Source organism: Oryx dammah, unplaced genomic scaffold, assembly GCF_014754425.2.
Source record: "Oryx dammah isolate SB20612 unplaced genomic scaffold, SCBI_Odam_1.1 HiC_scaffold_3, whole genome shotgun sequence".
Classification (NCBI taxonomy): domain Eukaryota; kingdom Metazoa; phylum Chordata; class Mammalia; order Artiodactyla; family Bovidae; genus Oryx; species Oryx dammah.
The window spans coordinates 66,022,392-66,043,555 of NW_024070187.1; the positions used below are offsets into that span (position 1 = coordinate 66,022,392).

At 37.6% G+C, this 21,164-nt stretch overlaps 1 protein-coding gene across 2 annotated transcripts in view; it reads right to left on the bottom strand.

The window, feature by feature from the left end:
• NFXL1 (nuclear transcription factor, X-box binding like 1) overlaps positions 1-16,038 on the bottom strand; it is a 57,834-nt gene extending 41,796 nt beyond the window's left edge. The window contains exons 1-11 of one of the 2 annotated variants that reach the window (XM_040238149.1): positions 15,962-16,038; positions 15,437-15,622; positions 12,403-12,576; positions 8,619-8,728; positions 6,674-6,804; positions 5,035-5,213; positions 4,646-4,807; positions 4,444-4,544; positions 3,733-3,847; positions 2,028-2,152; positions 1,293-1,415 (exon numbers count right to left, since the gene is read on the bottom strand). In XM_040238149.1, coding sequence (XP_040094083.1) covers positions 1,293-1,415; positions 2,028-2,152; positions 3,733-3,847; positions 4,444-4,544; positions 4,646-4,807; positions 5,035-5,213; positions 6,674-6,804; positions 8,619-8,728; positions 12,403-12,576; positions 15,437-15,620 — 1,404 coding nt within the window. In that variant the 5' untranslated portion in view covers positions 15,621-15,622; positions 15,962-16,038. Of the gene's footprint in view, positions 1-1,292; positions 1,416-2,027; positions 2,153-3,732; positions 3,848-4,443; positions 4,545-4,645; positions 4,808-5,034; positions 5,214-6,673; positions 6,805-8,618; positions 8,729-12,402; positions 12,577-15,436; positions 15,623-15,884 lie in introns of both variants that reach the window. The other variant, XM_040238150.1, reaches the window with a different exon arrangement.
• Between the last annotated feature and the right edge of the window lie 5,126 nt (positions 16,039-21,164).

Consider the following 21,164-nt stretch of genomic DNA (forward strand, 5'->3'; position numbering starts at 1 on the left):
ATGTCATAAGTATGATGAAAACTATAAAGAAATACAAGAAGCTCAACAAAAGCTGAGCAAAAGAAACATGAAGAAGGCAATACAAAGGAAATCACTAATAAATTCCTGAAGACTAATGATAAACAGAAAAATCTTTTTAAACAGTCAAAGAAAAAAGATACATACAGAAGAACAAAGATAACAAAAATAGTTTAAAGTATGGGGGGAAACTGTCAAATAAAAATCATACAGTAAAAATATTTTTCACAAACAAAAGCTAAAGAGAGTTTATAAAAATTGAAAGACTCCATGAACAGCACTCCAAAGGTGTTAAAGGAAGTTCTTCAGATAAAAGAAAATGAAACCAGATAGAAACCTGAATCTTTATAAAAGGATGAAAAATGGCAAAAGTCATGAGTTTGATGATAAATATAAAAGATTACCTATTTTTTTCTAATTCTTTGAAAGATACCTATTTAAAGCAAAAACAACATATTTAAGATTATTTTTTTAAATGGTATAAAATGTGTGAGAATCAAATAAAGGAGGTAAAGTAGAATCATTGAAAAGCAACACTCAATTAAATAGAAGACACAAAAGGAAAGAAACAAAGAGCAGATGGGCAAACAGAAAATAAATAGCAAAATGATAGATTTAAATCCAACCATTTTATTAAAGATCATAAGAAATGTAAATGATCTACACTCAAATTAAACACTAAAGATTGAATAAAATAAAAAAACAATCTAAGTGCTCTGCATAGGTGTTCACTTTAAATATAAAGATATGAATAAGTCAAAGGCTGGGAAAGATATACTGTATTAACACTATGAAAAACAAAGTTGAAATCACTATATCTAATAAATTTAAGAACAAGGTATCTTACCAGAGAGAGGGGGATAATTTATAATAATAAAAGAGGCTTGAAAAAACTGCAAATCTATAGACTCAATAAAACACTCCTTATACTGAACCAAGTTTCTACAAATAAGATCTGAACAGCAGAAGTTAAGCCTCTACAAAACCAAATGACGTTGCTAACACTGCTATGATGTTTTAGTCAAGGAACAGAAACAGCCAGAGAATCAAGACAAAAGAATTATGCACAGGACAAAAGGACACCATTGTTATTTAAAAACCGTGGTAGAATTCCCACTAATACAAACAATAATGTAGAATATTTATTAATATTTCATATAGGAAGCAAAGAATATGTCTAAATATCTGAGGAACAAGTCAAGATGGCACTTATCATGGGCCCCAAAAGGAAAAAACTCAAAAGAATTTAAAAATCAGTTTTCCAAGCTTATTACCTTTCTCCTACACTGATGCTTCTGACAGTCCCGCATCTTAACACACTTAGTTTCACAAAGATAAGGTTTATGGCACGGCATTCGTTTTGTATGCTTCCCACAGCGACAATGCTTTTCCACTTCCTGGAAGAATCAAACGCTATTGACTTTTGCTGATATGATTTTTTTCACATTGCTATCTCTATAATTACTAAAAAATGAAAGAGAAAAGTTTTAAGAGCCTTTTGTATTAAAGACTTAAAAAAGAAAACAAAGGCTGAATTTTCTAAGACACTTGTTCCAAAAAGACTTCACAGAATTTCTATTATTAAATTTAGTAAAAACTTGATGTTAAAATAGTAAAACAATTAAAATCTCATATATCTAATTACACTGTAACATCTATACATCTAGTTTCAATAAAACAAGAAAACTGGATTATCTGGTAGTATGTCAAAACCAAAATGACATCTAGGCATTTTTTTCCATCATCACTAAGCCTAATTCATTGTTGCTTTGAATGCCTACTGAGAACAAACAAGTCCACATTAGTCTAAAAATGACAACATTCAAACTTTTACCAAGGAATACAAAATAAATGGTAACTACAGATTTAACTGCTGGCATACTCTCCTGTTTCATCATAACACATGTTAGATCATAACAACAGTTGTTTAAGAGAACAATTATAAAACAATCCCATTTGACATATGATGACAGCTGTTAAAAAAGTAGCTATTACAGGAGATGACTGACTTGTCTACATGTTTCACAAGGGCCTCGGTGACAACGCTGTGAACATCTATGGATTCCACATTCAAGTACTTTGTCACAACTGTCTCCACAAGTTGGTACATCTTCTGTACAAGGCAAGGAAAATTCTAGAAGCAGACCAAAAAAAAAATCAGTATTAATAACAACATATATTATTATAAAACACTAATAATATGCCACGTACTTCTGATTCCCTAAATGACAAGCCTTTCTGACATGAGTTTTTGCATCTACATAATTAATGGGAAAAGTTCACTTTAATGAAAACAACCCCTAATATTTGTAAAGTTTATGCTTTTTTAAAAAAAATTTATTTGGCTGCATCAGATCTTAAGTTGCAGCACGTGGGATCTTCGTTGTGGTGCACAGGCTCTCTAGTTGTAGCACTCAGGCTTAGCCGCTCTGTGGCACATGGGATCCTACTTCCCAAACAGGGATCCAACCCAGGTCCCCTGCATTGCAAGGAGGATTCTTAACTACTGGAGTGCCAGGGAAGTCCCAAAGTGTATGCGTTTTAAAAAGAATTTGACACGTGACACATTACCATACTCAGGAAGCACATTTTCATGAGCTAACTACTTCTGAAATACTTTTCTAAAGAAACGAGTAAGTCCCTGGAAACTACTAGGAAGAATTCTACAATATACAGAATTAAAAAAAAGAAAATTGCTCTAAACAAGTTCATAGGATGAAAAAAAAAAAAGATCTAGATTTTGAAACTATGAAATTGGCCTTTAACATAAATATTTTATAACTAATGCTGGCAATAATCTCACAAATATGTGTGCTGGTATTGGTGCTAAATCAAGAAAGTGAATGTCAACTGAAACTCTTCTATGCCTTTATCTCAAAGTAGTCAAAACTAAATTCACCTATAATCTAATACAGAATTATGGCAAGAGTTTATAACTATTAGGTTTCCTTCATGTGCTGGACACTACACTAAATAATTTATGTGCATTTTATCACTTAATTCTCACAATTATCTTATAAAGAAGGTACTACCATTATCCCCATTTAACTTGGGAAAAGTATAGTTCAAGAAAGTGGGATTTCAACCCAGATATGCCTAGTCTTTTTCTTTTTTCTTTTTTTTTAATTTTAGCAGAGATTTATTCATTCAAGGAAAGAAAGAAATGGGATCAGAGGAAGGAAATAAATCAGGAATACATCTTGCAATACTTATATTCATCACAGTCTTAACTCACCCAGATTTATATGTGTTGGCACACTATTCAGAATGGTGACCCTTATATAATCAAAGATCATATTATTATCACTCTAGTTCAGTTTTTTGTTTATCAGCATGCAGTGCAGGATATTGACATTTACTTCCCTGAATCACTTCTCTTCACTGGTCAGGGGTTGAAAGAATAGGGGAGTTGGAAGAGCGTTCAGATGGAAGCCGAAGATACACCTTGAATGTGCTTTGATGGGTTGAAAAGAGATTGGTCTGAGATTGACAAGACACCCATTTCAGAGGCTCAGGAAGTCTGGGGCCAAAATCTGAGTTCTTAATCCATCAGGCTACATTGTCCTGTTACCCAGGTTTGTAGATATCTAATACTGAATTTATATTATTATTGAAATGACATTATAACTTTCCAGAGAAAACTAATTGGGAAAATATAAGAATTAGCATAACAAGTAATCATAATCTGATTAAAGATTTTTTAGAAAGCCTTACTTGACTTCTGACACGGACAGAACCTTTTCCCAGATCGAGGACAATCTCCACAAGCACCTACATGGCAAACTTGCTCACACGTATGATTACCACATGGTAGTGTTTTCCCACATACCTAGAACAACATGCAATAAATGCTAAAGACTTAAAAGTTAACAAGACTTTGTATACAACATAATAATTTCTCAATCACAAATAAGCAACTTCTTTATATTCCTCATATTATTATGCTTTCTCTCTTACATTGGTATCATGAATGTACATAAACACACACACACACACGTTTCTTATGTACCAGAGTATATCTTTAAAATATAATAAAGGCAAAAAGAACATACAGTTTCATGTGGTCATCCACCAAAGATTTCCAATGGTACTAAAGCCATGCCAATTCTAAGACAAGCTACAAAATCAACCCTACTTCCTCAAGTAGATTAATTCAAGAAGAGGGAAAAGAAAAGGAGAAAAAGCTGGCAAGAAAGAGTACATATGTACTAAATCTGAAATTCAACAAGTTGCTGTTAATTTGAAAAGAAAAAATTCTCCTGGTAATTAAAATGATACTAAGTTGAAAAGTTTCCTAACACATGAATAAAATTCATCTGAGTTGCTGTTCTTCTCTTTTTATCCAACTAAACCTAACTAGCATTTCTAAATGTATATGCTTTGGTAGACTTTAACACCCACTCCTCAAAATGCATATACACTTACTTGATCACAGTGCCACAGTGGACTTGCACAGCTTCTTTCAGCTACTCGTTTGCCACAGACACACTTTTGTCTACTAACTCTTGGACAGGGTGGGCAACTTCCTAAAATCAAAATGATAAATAAGCATGGAACATCATAAAAGCAATGGAGACTGCTTTGACTTCTGCTTAAGGCTGGAACACTAAGACTTATGACCATTTACCTGCATGACAAGGATTTTCACATTTATGCTGTCCACAAAGCAATTTCCGTCCACATGGCAGCTGACAGGACCATTCCTTAACACTGCACCGGCGAGGGATAGGTTTTGCTTTCTTACAATAACAAGTAGTTGTGACCATCTTGGGACAAGGGGGGCAAGGACCTAGAATCCAATGAAAGGAAAAAAATCAGAAGTCAAAAATTAAAATTTTCAGTTCCTACACCTATCAGTAATTCCTAACACTTTTCTGATACTTTAAAAGGCAATCCCTTCAAATATTTCCTTATGTACACTTAAGCTCTGGGTTCAACTTTCACAATGATTTTTTTGCTTCAATGTAAGAAGAAATAACTACCCACAAACGACAAAAAATATAATATATAACTCACCTGGATGGCAGAGCAGTAAACACTTATGGCCACAAGAAGGTTTAAAATCTCTCTCACATACTTGGCCACATGAATGAGGCACAAGCCACGGATCTAAAGGTGGATCTTCCACTTTTCCACAATAGCAATAGTACCTACTAGGTGTGTCAGATCGTTTGTATTCAAACCTACATTTGGGACTACAAAGAATGAAATTCCTGAAGTTAATTTCATTTATAAAAGTGACATGAGATGGGATATAAATATACTTAACAATGGAGTATATACAATCAGTTTATGTAACCTCTGCTCCATCTCTATATTAGTAAGAAACAAGGTTTTACTAAAATCAACTTCAACCATCTAGAACAGCTCTGTCCAGTAATTTCCTGAGATGATGGAAGTGTTTTATACCTGTCATGTCCAACACAATAGCCATTAGCCACATATGGCTAATGAGCACTTGAAATGTGGCTAATAGATACAACTGAGAAAGAAATAATTTTTTATTTCATAATTTTTAAGAGTATAAACAACTGCATGTGGCTAGTTGCTACTGTATTAAACAACACATATCTAAAATATAGCTACACAAGAAAGCATCATTAGCTTTCTACTAACCACCTGAACTTTATTCTTGAGTTATTCATTCCAATTTTATAAGGCTCACTATTTTAAAAGTTTGGTTGGGTGGTCTACAAATAAGCAAACTATATTAGCAATAGCAAGCAGAAGAGAGGAATCAGGTTATAGGTAGGTAATATAGCAGCAAGAAACATGACAAAATCTAGAAGGGGAAAAATATTTGAAAATAAAAAATATTCATATTTAACATCTAATACAAAAATATATATATTTCAAATATGCCTAAGTCAAAGAAAAGTTCAAATACTGTTTCACATTCTCTGCTAAAACAGATTTTTACCCAGCAAGACTAAAATAAAGCAGTTTTGGTCCTAGAAGCCAAACTAAGATAATAAATGTAGAAAATTTAATGAGATTGGATAACCTGAAGCTTTGATAGATTTCGAGGATAAAACTAGGAAGCCAATGATCAAAATGTTAGATGACAGTCTTGTACAATGTAATACTAAAATATACAAACAGGAGCTCCTGAGAGAAGGTGCAGAATTTCAATGGATTCTAGTCGAAAAGAAATTAAAAGTTCTTTAAAAAGATAACTAAGTGCACCAGCCCCAAGCATCCAGTATCATGCAGAGAGATGGTACGGGGAGGGAGGAGGGAGCGGGGTTCAGGATGAGGAACACGTGTATACCTGTGGTGGATTCATGTTGATGCATGGCAAAACCAATACAATATTGTAAAGTAATTAACCTCCAATTAAAATAAATTTATTTATATTTAAAAAAAATAAAAATAAACCAGAATGGGAAAAAAAAAAGATAACTAAGGCATTGCTTTGTGGTTGGGGCAAGGTGGGGGGAAGAATCTAAATGATTTATTAGTTACCAAAAGGAACTAGTAGTTATACAAACTGGGGCAATGGGGGGAGCCATTAGTAGGTTTCATATCTTCACAAACCAAATGACTACTTGAAGGCCAAGCATGGACAATGAAATTGCGAATAATAAAGCAACTTAGAAGCTACAATTTTCATTTACTTACTACTAAACACTCCAACTAAATTAGAGAAAGTTACCAAGGCCAGGGATAATCTCTCTTTCCAAAATCATCATCCGTCAGAGAAGATACCAGAAACTGGCTGTCTTTAGCCCACTTCTGGATACAGGGCATGTGAAATATACAGAAACATCCTGAACAACTCCAAACCTAAGACAAAGGTATCAGAGATTAACAAACACAAAATGATTTTTCTTTGATAATTCCACAATACTTTAACATAAGTACCGTTTTCAAGAGCTAATTATAGGAAAAAACCTTCCTCTAGCATAATAGAAGAAATGTTCTTTTAAAAAATTAATTTACATGTAGAACACTTAAAAGAAAAATAATATTAACCGTTCAGATTCATTCAGCTAGAAACTACTGCCAACATTCTGAAAAATCTCTAATATTTTTGTATATATTTCATACTTTTTAAAAAATGAGGTCATACTGCACTTACTGATAAGTAACTATAGCCTTTTTTTTTAACATAGTATAAGCATTTACCCTTATCAAATATGTCCATACAACATGATATTTATAGCTGTATAGCAGGTATCACACTGACTTATATACTATAATTTAACAAATTATGGGTTGTTGTACATTTAGGTTTTTCTAATTGTAAATAACACCACAAAAGGAATCCTTAAACACAAGTATGTACATATAATCTCTGTTGCCCCATTGTTATAAAAAATCTATTAGTCTCGCAATTAATGCTAAATTCTAAAACTTGGGTGAACAAAAAACTTGAAAATATATATATAAATATCATAAGCCAGCAGAAGCACTGAAAAAAAGCTAACTTCTTAGTTTGAGTTCCCCAAAAAAAGCAGTGCCTAAGAAAAGAACTGTGATATAGAAGCAAAAGGTCAAGAGAGGGAAAAGGAAATGCAAATAAACTGCATATTACTCAGCTGATTACCACTAAGGGCCAAAGTTCAGTCCCATTCGGAATGCTCTGAAGAACCACATAAAACATGCCTAGGACAACTCCAGCCCTAACCACTAGCAAACAGGAAGCTGGGGCACTCATCCCCCAACTTCCTATGGTGGAATGTTGCCCCAGCGGGCATTAACTCTGCCCTGCTTCAGTACTTCCTGCTGCGTTAGTTCCCAAAGAGAAAGCAGTGAGGTTGGGAAAAAAAACCCACAGACAGCAAGTGTTTAATGCAGAGACTATTCCTCCACTGCAGCTGAATTCAGACTAAGCCAACCAGAAGCACCAAAGGTACCTGCAGCCGCTATGCTAACCTATCTGATATAGCTTAAATTTCTGGCTCATTCTACATGACCCATCCATTTCACATCTGACCACACTGCCCTTCTCTAGGCAATGGTGCTACAACAGCAGAGGATTAACTTGAAGTCTAAATGGTGAGTCTATCACACTCAGTCATCACTTCCCCTTAATTGCTTTATTAATGCTCTTTAAATTTACATATATATTAACTTCACCATTAGGCCATAGAATCTCTAAGTATATAAGTTATCTCTGAATCCATCTCTCCCCATTAACCCTAGCCACTTTCCAGAAGCACCTTCAACACAAGAGAAGCTCACTAATAAACCATAAATGTCACTGCTAGGTTTTACTTCCTTGAAGGCAGGGAACACAACTATATTTTTTAAAACCTGGTGAAAGTAATGAAATATAGTTTAACATTTCAGTACTTGTGAATCTCTGCAACGTACTGATGCTAAAAAGGCTTTATCAACATGACATATGCATTGAAACTGAAGATATTTGCTTCAGTTTTATAAATAGTGCTGAAAATATTCATTGCTCATTTAGAGGTATTTTTCTTTTAATCACAGATTCCCCAAAACTGAATATCAATTTATAAACAGAGTTCTCAAATGAAACATTTTTGAACAAAAATAAGCAAAAAGAGTAATAAATGATTGCAAATTATACAGGCAAAATAAGATATTTGAGGGTGATAACATTATTTTAGATAAGGACAAAAACTTACTGCTTGGTTTCTCTTCACTGAAGCAATACAAATTAAGCATGTCATAGCCCCGGCTTGAAAAGCTTCATTTACGTACTGTTTCGTTCGCTCTAATTCTCGTACATCTCCATCTTGAAATTTAAAAATTGAAAACTTAAGGTTAAGCAACATCTGAAAATAACACAAAGTCATCAACAGCACCACATTACGTGAGAACTGTCTGGTATTATCAATTGTTCAAACTACAGCTAAAAAAAGGAGAAGCTAAAGAAAAAAAGCAACCAGTGAACTGCCAAGAGGTCACAAAGTCCATGCATTCTATTTTGACCTTCTCTCAGAGTTTACCTGCTGTTACAGTCCTTAACAAATCTGGTGGGGGCAGAGGCTCAGGCAAAGGCAGCAAGATGCCAGGTAATAAGAGAAACCATACCTAAAGCGAGGTGAAAGGAATTGAAAAGCAGCCAGCAGAGCCACTGAGAATAAATATAAGCATATGTCCATCAATGTGTAAGTGCGTAAAAGTCTGTGTGTTATGAGTCTGTCTGTCTGACAAAAGCATGGTCTTAGTAAAAATCTGTCGAATGAAAAGATCTATACAGTACAATAACCTTGTTTCATTAAATTATGCTATTTCTGCTTAAAAAGGAAGCATGACTTAGGGAAAAAATTACTACACCGAATTTTCTTTAAGCAATCATTAAGCATTTACTTGGTAGACACTGCACTATTTGTATCTCAGTAAGATTAAATAAGATGTTTTTAATTTCATTTTACAGATGAGAAAACTGAAGCACATAACGTTTAAGTAACTTCGGTATGGCTCCAAAGTGAGCCCTCTTGACCACTATGCTATGCTGCAGCAAGGGTTTAATACAGGAAGGTCCAAGAAATAACAGCACAGTGAAAGGCAGAAAAACAACCCCAAAGCTCACATGACACCAAAAGGACAATAATCTGAGTCACTTTAGTGTAAGAAAAATAAACCTACAGGCCTTCAGTATAATAAAGATTATTCAATAGGGGTTAACCAAGTCTCCAAGGGAAAGTACACTACTAGCATAAACTATCATAAGTACAGAACTTGGCAATAAAACTGTACAAGCAAAATTTATGTCATCAAAAAGAAAAATAAAAAGGACACTTGGATAATTCTTTACTTTCTAAGACCATCTAAGTAAACACAAAAGTCACAAAATCTTGTTCTACCATACTATAAACACAAGTATAATTTAGGTTATTCAACAAAATATACATAAAATCACTCCCCAAACTATAAAATACTATAAAACTTACTAAAGACAATTGTTTTGAACAAACATCAAAGTTTGATTGAGAATCCTTAAAGGCAGACTTAATAACCATATTCTATGTATTTATTTTGCTCTTTGACATAGCTGGCTCTAACAAATGTAGAGCATTTTAAAATTTTATCTAATTTAACAGCTACCATGTAACATAGAAGATAAAAACAAGATGAACAGTCTAATCTTATATTTATAAAATTTATGTAAGACTTCTTTGAAAATTGTGTTAACACTTGGCTGCAGCAATAAAGTATACTGCCCAAGATGTCATGGTGGCTAGGATGGCATTTGAAGTCATGCATTTTAACAAGATCACTCTGGCAACTGAAGAAAAATGACTGTGAGGAGGCCAAGCCTGGAAACATGAAGTACCAGAGAGGAGGCAGTTTCACCAGATGAAGCAAAAAATGACCTTTAGTAAGTCAATGTGCCCAATCTCAGCTTTCTCATCTTTAAAACAGTAGTAATAATAATATCTACCCCACAGAGCTATTATGTGGATTTAAATAACTATCATTTAATAGCTATTAAACCTATTAAACAGCTCTAGGGGCCTGAATTAAGGTGATGACAGTATGGGGAAAGGTGGGGTGAATTTACGAAATTTAGGAAGTAAAAACTCAGCAGGACTTGGTGACAATGAGATTGTGTTGCTTTGAAAAGTCAATGTTCATGCCAAGATTCAGAAGGAAAAGACTGTTGTGTCTGAAGAGCTGTCTGACATAGGCTGAGGGGAAGAGTGGGAGCAAATAAAATATACTCATGTCATGTATATGCCAGCTCTGCTCCCAGATTTCTGCCTTAGGTGGGTGACTGGGAAAACTGTGGCACTACTAATTAATATAAAGAAAATAAAACAATAAATAAGTTATCTTTCAACATATGTTTATGTTTCCACAGGCCAGCAAGACAGCAATACCCAACAGGAAGCTGACCATTAAAGTCTGAAACTTGACATGAAAGTATAAAGGCTGTGCTCACGCAGAAAAAATGGAATTTCTTCGGTTAAGTTCTGTTGTTCGATTCACTAACGTGAGATGGGAACCATCTCATAACTCTGGCATTTACTGTACTAGTCAAGTTTCCTGACTTTGGTAGAGGCAAAGTACAGAACACAATGCAACGGATATAAAAATACTTATGGATTTGACACAATACAACATTAACACTTTGAGATGAAAGCTGGGTTAAAAATTAACAAAACTCATATATGATAAAAGTTTTCTAAACACTAGACAGAAATACTCAGTTATATCACTGGATTTCCTATTTAAAAATAACACCTGTACCTAGAATGGTTTAAGTGAGGTCTTCTCGAAGGAAACCTTAAGTTACTTTCTAAGAAGTCCTTTAAAAGCAAGAAACCTCAAGGTTCCTCTTTACCAACTTTTACCTGGCTGAGCCAGACTTCTTAGTCAAGCTTCCTCATCTTAATTCCTTGCCAGGTACAGTAAATTCCTTGGAAACCATTTTGATGATATGTACCCAGGCTCATGATGCTATCAATATACTCAGCAAACAACTAATGTGGATAATACATACAAGAATGCTTCCAGCAATGACTGTAAGTATAAAATGTGGAACGCGTAAGAGCACTTCACTGAAAATAATCTATTTCTACACTTAGTACCAAATCTTCACAGCAACATCACTTTGCCCCTTGCTCTCATAAACAAATGTGGCTAAGTAACCCAGATATATACAACATACAATGTGACTGTACACACTGAACCTGAGGAGACTAAGAGTTTTTTTAAAGCATAAACATCAGAAGTTGTAAGATATAAAATAAAGGAATAAAGTCAAGAAATGAAACTGACTCCAAGATACATTTAACATAATGAAAAAGAAAAAAATGAAGAATCAATTCAAAGGAGTATCAAAGTCTTCAAGTGCAATCAAACCATCATCAGAAACAATTGGACCCAACTCATCTCTCAAGGAAGATCCTCCATTCCCACTACCCAGGCATACTGAGATGCCAATGAAACACCAAAGAGAATTTCTAAGGCTATAAAAGACATTGCCATCCTATTACTGTGATAAAACATATAACTCAAATAGTAAACAGAGAAGGCAATGGCACCCCACTCCAGTACTCTTGCATGGAAAATCCCATGGACAGAGGAGCCTGGAAGGCTGCAGTCCATGGGGTCGCTGAGGGTCGGACACAACTGACTGACTTCACTTTCACTTTTCACTTTCATGCATTGGAGAAGGAAATGGCAACCCACTCCAGTGTTCTCGCCTGGAGAATCCCAGGGATGGGGGAGCCTGGTGGGCTGCCATCTATGGGGTCACACAGAGTTGAACACAACTGAAATGACTTAGCCGCAGAGGCAGCAAACAGTAAAAGGTTTAAAAATTCAACTCCACAGCACAAGAATGTTCATTCTTAAGATACAAAAAGTATCCCACACAGAGTAAAGGTGTTACAAAAAGTCAGGAATATATTTTTCATTTGATGTAAAAATATCAAAATTTAAAAGCTCATACAGTACCTGTCTGAGTAGTATAAGTTATAAATGTATTAGCAACTATTTTTCCTCTTTTTCCTTCAAAATCTTCATCCCCTTCTTCTTCAGATGAAGAGCTAAAGTGTTCTTCAACAATTTTTTTGGCTGCAGCCTGATTAGCCTTCTTGATTTCCTCAAATTTCTTTTGAGACATTAGCTCTGCTTAATAGAAAAAAAAATGTTTTTCATTTCTGCAAAACAATCTCACAAAAAGCAAGACATGAGATACCAACACATTATTAAAATACAGATTTAAAAGTCACCTTTGGTGCATTCTATTTTACTGTCATCTATGAAAAAAAGTATTTGCAAATTTCTTATCATATAGGTAAAGAGAATACCACAATATAAACTTTCACTTTTGTTAAATATTCTATTAAACGCAACAAACTGTTCTAGAGTGACTAACAAATCAATTTTTTAAATTATAAAAGCATGTTAAAGTATCAAAAAACTGGTGATCAACCTCAAGACAAGGACATTAACAAAATTAAAGTGAGATGTTTAAAAATAAATGGTAGGAAGGTTCAAGAGGGAAAGGATACACATAGTTGATTCACTTTGTTGTACAGCAGAAACTAACGCAACAATGCAAAGAAATTATACTCTAATAATAAAAAAAAGTTTTACATGAATGGTACACAGTGATTCTTAAGAGGTGGGAAACATACCTACGGGGAGCACATCAGAATCAGCAAAGCCAGGTGCTTTTTCAAATCATCTTCTTCCATACTATAAACCCAACATGGCCTGGTCCACCAAACACTTAGCACAAGCAATATTCACTGTATACCCACCATGTTTACAATTTGCTGCTTAGAAAGCGCAAGAACTTTTTTGTCTTTATTAGCATGTGGTCACAAAACACATTTACTGAACATTAATCCCACACAAGAAGTGACTGAACGTGGCTCAGACAGTAAAGAATCTGCCTGCAATGCGGGAGACCTGGGTTGGATCCCTGGGCCACAAGAAGATCCCCTGGGAGAGGGCATCGTAACCCATTCCAGTATTCTTGCCGGGAGGCTCCCCATGGCCAGAGGAGCCTATCGAGCTACAGTCCATGGGGTCGCAAAGAGTGAGACACGTCTGAGTGACTAAGCACAGGAATCCCACACAAACATGGGATCCCACTGCTAACATGGAAAATGTGCTTCTCACAACTTCATTCCAAAAAGAAATGTTAAGTAAGTTTTGAATTAGTTCCATTATTCTGTTTAGCAATGTCTGTACTTCTGACTTTGTTACTTGCTTAAATAATGCAAAGAAGAATTAGACTACTTCGTAGCACATTCCCAATGAGACTTCAAACTCCTCAAGACCAAGGACTATCAGAATTCTCTACAAGCATTAATAAACTCTTTGGACAGCAACCACAGTTCAAGAAAGGAGCCACAAACATACTGAATTGATCTTAATTCTTTAGTGTCTTAATTCATCAGCGCACTAAGAAATGCACTTTATGCTTGAAACTGATGAGTCACTATTCATACAAATTTATCTATTTTAGGTGGTGTATTTGTATTTAATGATGTTTTATCTTTATTTTCCTCATGAAATCCTTTCCTTTTCTTATTGCAGCTGGCTTGGCTGGGAACTCCTGGGTATTTCAAGTAAAACTGGAGGAAAATGTACAGAGCTTACATAGGAATCTTTGAGTGCTAGTAGAAAACTAATTGATATATGACTCAAAAGTTTTTTAAAGGTTGAAGCAGATATAATAAAAACATTCATAACCTGATCAACAGACCCAGATCAGATCATCTCAAAGACAGCTGACAAAGCAACTCCCATATATTATTTCTTACAGTCAAATCTCAATTATCCAGTTGAAGGATGCTTGCTTTTCTCTATCCACAAAATCCAAGGAAGTTCACCAAAACTGTTCACAAGTCTCCCTCTTGCATACCTCACTACCACCAATATCATACTCTAACTCACCACTATCATAAACTCAGAATATTACCTAACTTTTAAGTTAGATGAGGAGGGAAAACATTCAGAAGCTCAATTTGCTCCTCCACCTAAAAAAATATATTTTGAAAAATACAACAATAAAATGATTTCCAGGATTATTCCCTGACCCCCCTGCACTCTTTCACTACTGTGGAAAACTGAAAGCTGCATGTGTGCACTCCACCAAAACACTGCTTTGTTGTTCAGTCACTAAGCTCTTTGTGACCCCATGAACTGCAGCAAGCCGGGCTTCCCTGTCCACTATCTCTGAGAGTTAGCTCCAACTCCTGTCTCTTGCCTTGGGTGAAGGATATTGACAAGCTGAAGGAGGCCACACCAGATATATCCAGGAAAGGACATGAAATTTGTGACTACGAATTTGTGACCCCAGTAGAAAACAGTACCACAAAGTCAAGTGCGTACAGGACATAGATAATTAAAGTCACTAAACTAAGCAATCAAACAAAGATGGAAAATGACAATCAGCCCCAGAAGTTGGAGACAAAATCCGAAGGGGAAAGCCTAAATCCAATCTAAAAGGGGCTTCTGTAACTCGGCCCAGCCGACTGTTGCCACGCATAAAAGTACCAAAGCCACAGTGTTTTAGAAGAAAAGTTGCTAACCGGATTTTTATGAAATTTTAAAAAGAAAAACCAAAAAACTGCCGGCAATCAATTCAGATTTAACGCACTGTGTTAACCAAACTATATGCTAAATCAGACCGCTGGGCTACTATTTGCAACCTTAGGGATTCAATAGACAAGAGTGAAGGGAAGACTACGGGACAGAGAAATAACAAAGATTAATATCAATTAAACTGATGATGAATAAGGTGTGATGGGAATTGGCCTAGAATGAGCAGCTGCCCGAAAGCTTTGAGAAGTGAGGCCAATTATAAACTCCCGAAGGAGAAGGAAAGTAGTGAATGCGGAGGCAGCTCAGACTAGGAAGTGCCTTAGGAGGTGGGCATTCAGGTGAGCCCGAGAACAGGAGCCATTCTCACCACCGACCACGGAAGCCTGCGGCGCTTCAGACCCCGCGGGGCTGCGCCGCGCTGAGCTACCTGCAGCCGCAGGGGTGGCCGCTCCTCCGGGGCTGCGGCCAGGACCAGCAGCGCCCACCGATCCCTTCTCTCGCCCTCCTCCGACACCGCGGAGATGGACTCCATTTCCTGAGGAGGGGGCCGCAGTGGCTCGTCCTCGGGCTCGGCCTCGACCACCGGCCACCTGGCGCCAGGAAGCTTCCATCCCTGCAGAGGGGGAAAAAAAAAAAAGAGTGGAAGGAGCGTGAGGGCTGTGGTGCCGAGGAGTCTGGGGAAAAGGACAGTGAGGGAAACCGAGATGAGGGTGGAGTAAGGAGGGTCTCCGCCGGACGGGGGCCGGATTTGAAAAGGTCGCGGCCCTGTCTCTCCCAGAGGGCGAGCCCCCGCTACGCCCAGGCTTTGGAGATGGCTAGGAGAGGGAGAGAGCTAGGCAGAGAAATGGACTGCAGAGCAAGGCGCATACAGCCACGGAGAAAGAGTCGAGGGAGAAGGAAAGAGCCTCCTGGGCCTCAGAGTAGCGCAGTGATGGGAGAACAACCGACTGACCCGGCGTACCCCGCCGGGAAGCAACTGCAGTAGCAAACCCGAAGGAAAGCTACGTCTACTTACCGACGGCGCCCGCCTCAAGCGACTACAATTCCCAGAAGTCCAGGCCCACAGATCGCAGAACGCGTGGCATCACCGGCCGCTTCCACATCCGGGACCTTTTCTGTGTGTTGGCAAGTCCTCGGAACGCATGCGCCAACTGAATCGGGCCTTCGGAAACTACAGTTCCCGAAATGCTCTGGGGTTCGGGCTTCCCTTATAGCTCAGCTGGTCAAGAATCCGCCCGCAATGCGGGAGACCTGGGTTCGATCCCTGGGTTGGGAAGATCCCTTGGAGAAGGGAAAGGCTACCCACTCCAGTATTCTGGCCTAGAGAATTCTGTGGATTGTGTAGTCCATGGGGTCGCAAAGAGTCGGACACGACTGAGCGACTTTCACTTTCACTTCGGGCGGGCGGGGTGCAGAGAGAGCGAACTAGATGGGGAAGTGGGCGGGCCCTGAGGTGTTCAAGACACCGAACGTTGCTGCTTTTTCCTCGCAACTTCCCTGAACCTAGCTGGAGTCTGTGCCAGTGGTCGTAATTGACTGCCCACTGTCTTTGGTGCCAGGGAACTTTTCTCGCAGATGGGAAAAGGCATTTACGAGAAAAATACTTGAGGTCGGGGAAGAGGGAGGGAAAGCCGAGGGAGTGTTGCGGTAAAGTGGCTGGAGTGGAGAAAACACTTTTCTGAATTACTAAAGGGACGTAGAAGATAAATCTAACGGCATTAGTATCAAAGTCCTTTATAGTTTATAATATACTGTTTCTGAAGCAGGCCGATTTTTACTTTAACAACAAAAGGAAAAGTAGTTAAGAGCCAGGTCTGGTCCTGATTCTTCTGGCTCTGCTGTTTTCAATAATAGATAAAGAGAAGAGTGGGAGAAATTTTAAAAATTCAGGAGTCTGTCTGGGATTGAGAAATATATTAATTGCTGTTTGGGACTACACGGCCCTTTACAGCTCTTCAGCTTAATTAATAAATACCTAATATTAATATAGCATTTATTAAGTTCCAGGCACTCTGCAAAGTGTTTTACATATATATGTTTTAACAATGTGATACTCAATAATCCTATTTTTATCCCCATTTTACAGCTGAGAACACTGAGGGATAGAGAGGTTAAGTTCCTTGCCTTTGACATAACCTGGTGGTGTTTTCTATTCCATTTTGTAAATTAGAAAATAAAGACACAGAAAACTTTTTTATTAAATATCCTAGCAGAGCCAGGACTGCAGCTGAGCTGTGTGACTCCTGTACTATACTCTTAAAAACACCATACTACTTAATTACTGTGAAAAAGTAATGTTTACATAGAAATTCCCCTTATGTTTAGAGGCCCTAATCAGGCAAAAGGCTCACATATTCAGAGTTTTTCCCTTGCCATTTTTCCCTTGCCATTTTACAAAGATAATTGATAATCATAATAACTACGGTGGTGTCAAAAAGAATGTTATACGCTATGTGAATGAGCAAGCATTTATTATAATATTCTCGAAAAGCTTAGTGGAGAGCTGATGGATATTATAATGTGGAAGTATAGGTAAAAAGCACATTGCAAATCTACCATTTTCTGCTATTTTCACTTTGAAATTTCAGATAACATTTGAAAGAAACAAGTTCTATTTATCAAAGGGGAACATGAGAAATACATGAAGATGATAAATATTATATAGTTAAGATTATAAAAATTGATAAATATAATTGTATAGTTCTAATTAATCTTATTAAAAATACTACCCTTAAGAAAAGCTAAAAACAAAAGATTGGCCAACTACTGGCAACAATATGGAGCAATTGGAACTCTCATACATTTTGGTAGGAGTGGAAATTGGTTCAAACTCTTTAGAAAAATGTTGGGCTGTATCTATTAAAGCTAAACATGACTCACTACTAAAGCATGTTCCAAGGACCGAGTAATTCCACTTCTGAATATATACCTGAAAGACCTGAGTGCACAGCTTCACAAAAACTCATTTTATAGCAGCTTTACTCATAATAGTCAAAAACTAGGAACAACCCACATGTCTATCAACAGGATAGAAAAATTGTGGTATATTCATATAATAGAATGCTATGCCGAAAGAAATACTGATATGTGAAGCAAGATGAGTGAATCTCAAAGATATCATGTTGAACGAAAGAGGCCAGACACAACAGATGACTTACTTGTGAATCCAATTTCATGAAGTTCCTGAACAAGTAACAGAGGCCAGATTAGTGCCTACTTCTGGTAGGAGTAGGAGAATTTTAACTGGGACGAGGAATAAGGTATTCTCCTGAGTGGTGGGAAAATTCTATCTTAATCTGGGTAGTAGTTTTACTTGTGTGTACATATGTTAAAACTCAAAATATTATACAATTATGATTTGTGCAATTTACTATATGTATGCTGCTGCTGCTAAGTCACTTCAGTGGTGTTCGATTCTGTGCCACCCCATAGACGAAAGCCCACCTGGCTCCCCTGTCCCTGGGATTCTCCAGGCAAGAACACTGGAGGGGGCTGCCATTTCCTTCTCCAGTGCGTGAAAGTGAAAAGTGAAAGGGAAGTCGCTCAGTCATGTCTGACTCCTAGCGACCCCATGGACTGCAGCCTACCAGGCTCCTCCATCCATGGGATTTTCCAGGCAAGAGTACTGGAGTAGGGTGCCATTGCCTTCTCCAACTATATGTATGACACACCTCAATTTTTAAAGAATCCTAAAATAAAATATAGAAAAAATAGGATATCTGAATACCCCTATTGTCCAGTCATTTTAAAAATTATTTGTCCATTACTAACATGTCTCCCTGATATGGATTCGTTTTGCCAGTGTATCAGTATAGCTCCGTGAATACATTTATCTTTGACAAATACATCTAGACTCAGGTAAACACTTTGCCTGTTATCAATACATTGCCCCTCAGCTCCTATTCACCCTTTAGTATATGCTCTGTGACAGGACAGAACTTGAAGCATCTCCACAGAGATGTTAAGTTTTCTCGGCAGAGGGCACTGGAGAAGCATTGGAGGAAGCAAGACGCTGTCCTGTTATTTCCTGCTGCTGTATAGTAGGTCAGCCACCTTGCAGCATTTGCCTGGCCTGGAGATAATGTTCCAAAGCAGCCCTCTCAACGTGGAAACCGACCTTACGGTCTTCTGCTCACCACTGATCCCCCTGAGTCACCACTCTCTTTGCAGCTGACACCCTCCTTACACCTGCCACAGCGCCCCTGAGCCTTGGCTCCCATCCCCTCTGCAAACTCACCCCTCTGGTTTCTGATCACTGCACTCTGCAGGAGACTGCAGAACAGCTGTGGCCAGAACAAACCAGCAGGCTTCTCTGCTATCCAGTGGGCTAAACTACACCTTCTCCAGTCAGACTGAATCAACCTTGGGGAGGGAAACACTTCCAAGTTTGTCCTTCCTTGGGTATTCTCCCTCAGTCCTAGCATACCATACATAGTTTCCTTCTAGTCCTTCTTTTATCAGAGCTTAATAATTCTTTCTATTAAACTTAACCCACTGTGTGGTTTCTATTGTTGATTGGACCAAGACTGATACAAGCACTGAATACCTTTTACTTGACATATTGGATATGATCCAATCACATTGACAGCAAAAATAAATATAGTTAAGGAAATAAAGAGGGGAAGTGTTAAGAAAATAAAAGGTACAACATAAAGTGCAAAATATACCAGTTGAAATAAGTGAGACAGAAGTGCTATCCGTGGGACAGAAGAAAATTAGAAAATTGAATAATCAGGCTGATTTCTCTAGCCAGGTTAAACACAAATAACTTTCAAGGATAGATTCTTATTTTGCTTTACTTATTAATACTGAGAGAACTGAGTGATAAAAGTAGTATTGTATAATGCTAATTTCATTAAAATAGCATAATTTTTAAACTGGGTGATCAGTTTCTTTTTCTAGTAAAACCTTCAGAAACAAAAGTTAACCAAAATTTATTCATATTTCATCTAAACTATTTTCTAATATTCAGCTAAATAACCCATCCATCAATCAATAATTGAGTCTGGGGCTTCCCTGGTGGCTCAGTGGTAAAGAATCTGCCAGTCAACACAGAAGACACAGGTTCAATCCCTGGTATAGGAAGATGCCAAATGCTTCAACTAAGCCCATGGCCACAACTATTGTGTCTGTGCACTAGAGCCCAGGGAACCAAAACTACTGAGTCCACATGCCACAATCACTGAAGCTTACGTGTCCTAGAGCCTGTACTCCACAGCAAGAGAATCTACTGTAATGAGCAGCCCGTGCGCAGCAACTAGAGTAGCCCCTGCACAGCAACTAGAGTAGCCCCTGCTCAGCACAACTAGAGAAAAGCCCACACAGTAACCAAGAACCAGCAGAGCCAAAAATAAATAAATAATTTTTTTTAAAAACTGACTCTGGCAGTTATCCAATATTGCCAGGCATTACATATTTGTACTCAGAGATGGGAAGGGTTCATTGTAAATAAAGAACCAGAATAGGAACGAGAAGTTTCACTGAGATGCTGTGAACTGAGAAAAGTATTAAAGGCAGACTAAAATGTGGATGTAAGTGGTCAGTCAATTCAGTTGCTCAGTTGTGTCCAACACTTTGCAACCCCATGGACTGCAGCACGCTAGGCTTGCTGTCCATCACCAACTCCCCCAGAGCTTACTCAAACTCATGTCCATCGAGTCAGTGATGCCATCCAACCATCTCTTCCTCTGTTGTCCCCTTCTCCTCCTGCCTTCAATCTTTCCCAGCATCAGGGTCTTTTCCAAGGAGTTAGTTCTTCACATCAGGTGGACAAAGTTTTGGAAATTCAGCTTCAGCATCAATCCTTCCAATGAATATTCAGGACTGATTTCCTTTAGGATGGACTGCTTTGATACCTTCCTGCAGTCCAAGGGACTCTCAAGAGTCTTCTCCAACACCACAATTCAAAAGCATCAATTCTTTAGCATTCAGCTTTCTTTAGAGTCCAACTCTCACATCCATACCTGACTACTGGAAAAAACCATACCTTTGACTAAACGGACCTTTGTCAACAAAGTAATGTCTCTGCTTTTCAATATGCTGGCTAGGTTTGGCATAGCTTTTCTTCCAAGGAGCATGGGTCTTTTAATTTCATGGCTGCAGTCACCATCTGCAGTGATTTTGGAGCCCCCAAAAAATAAAGTCAGCCACCGTTT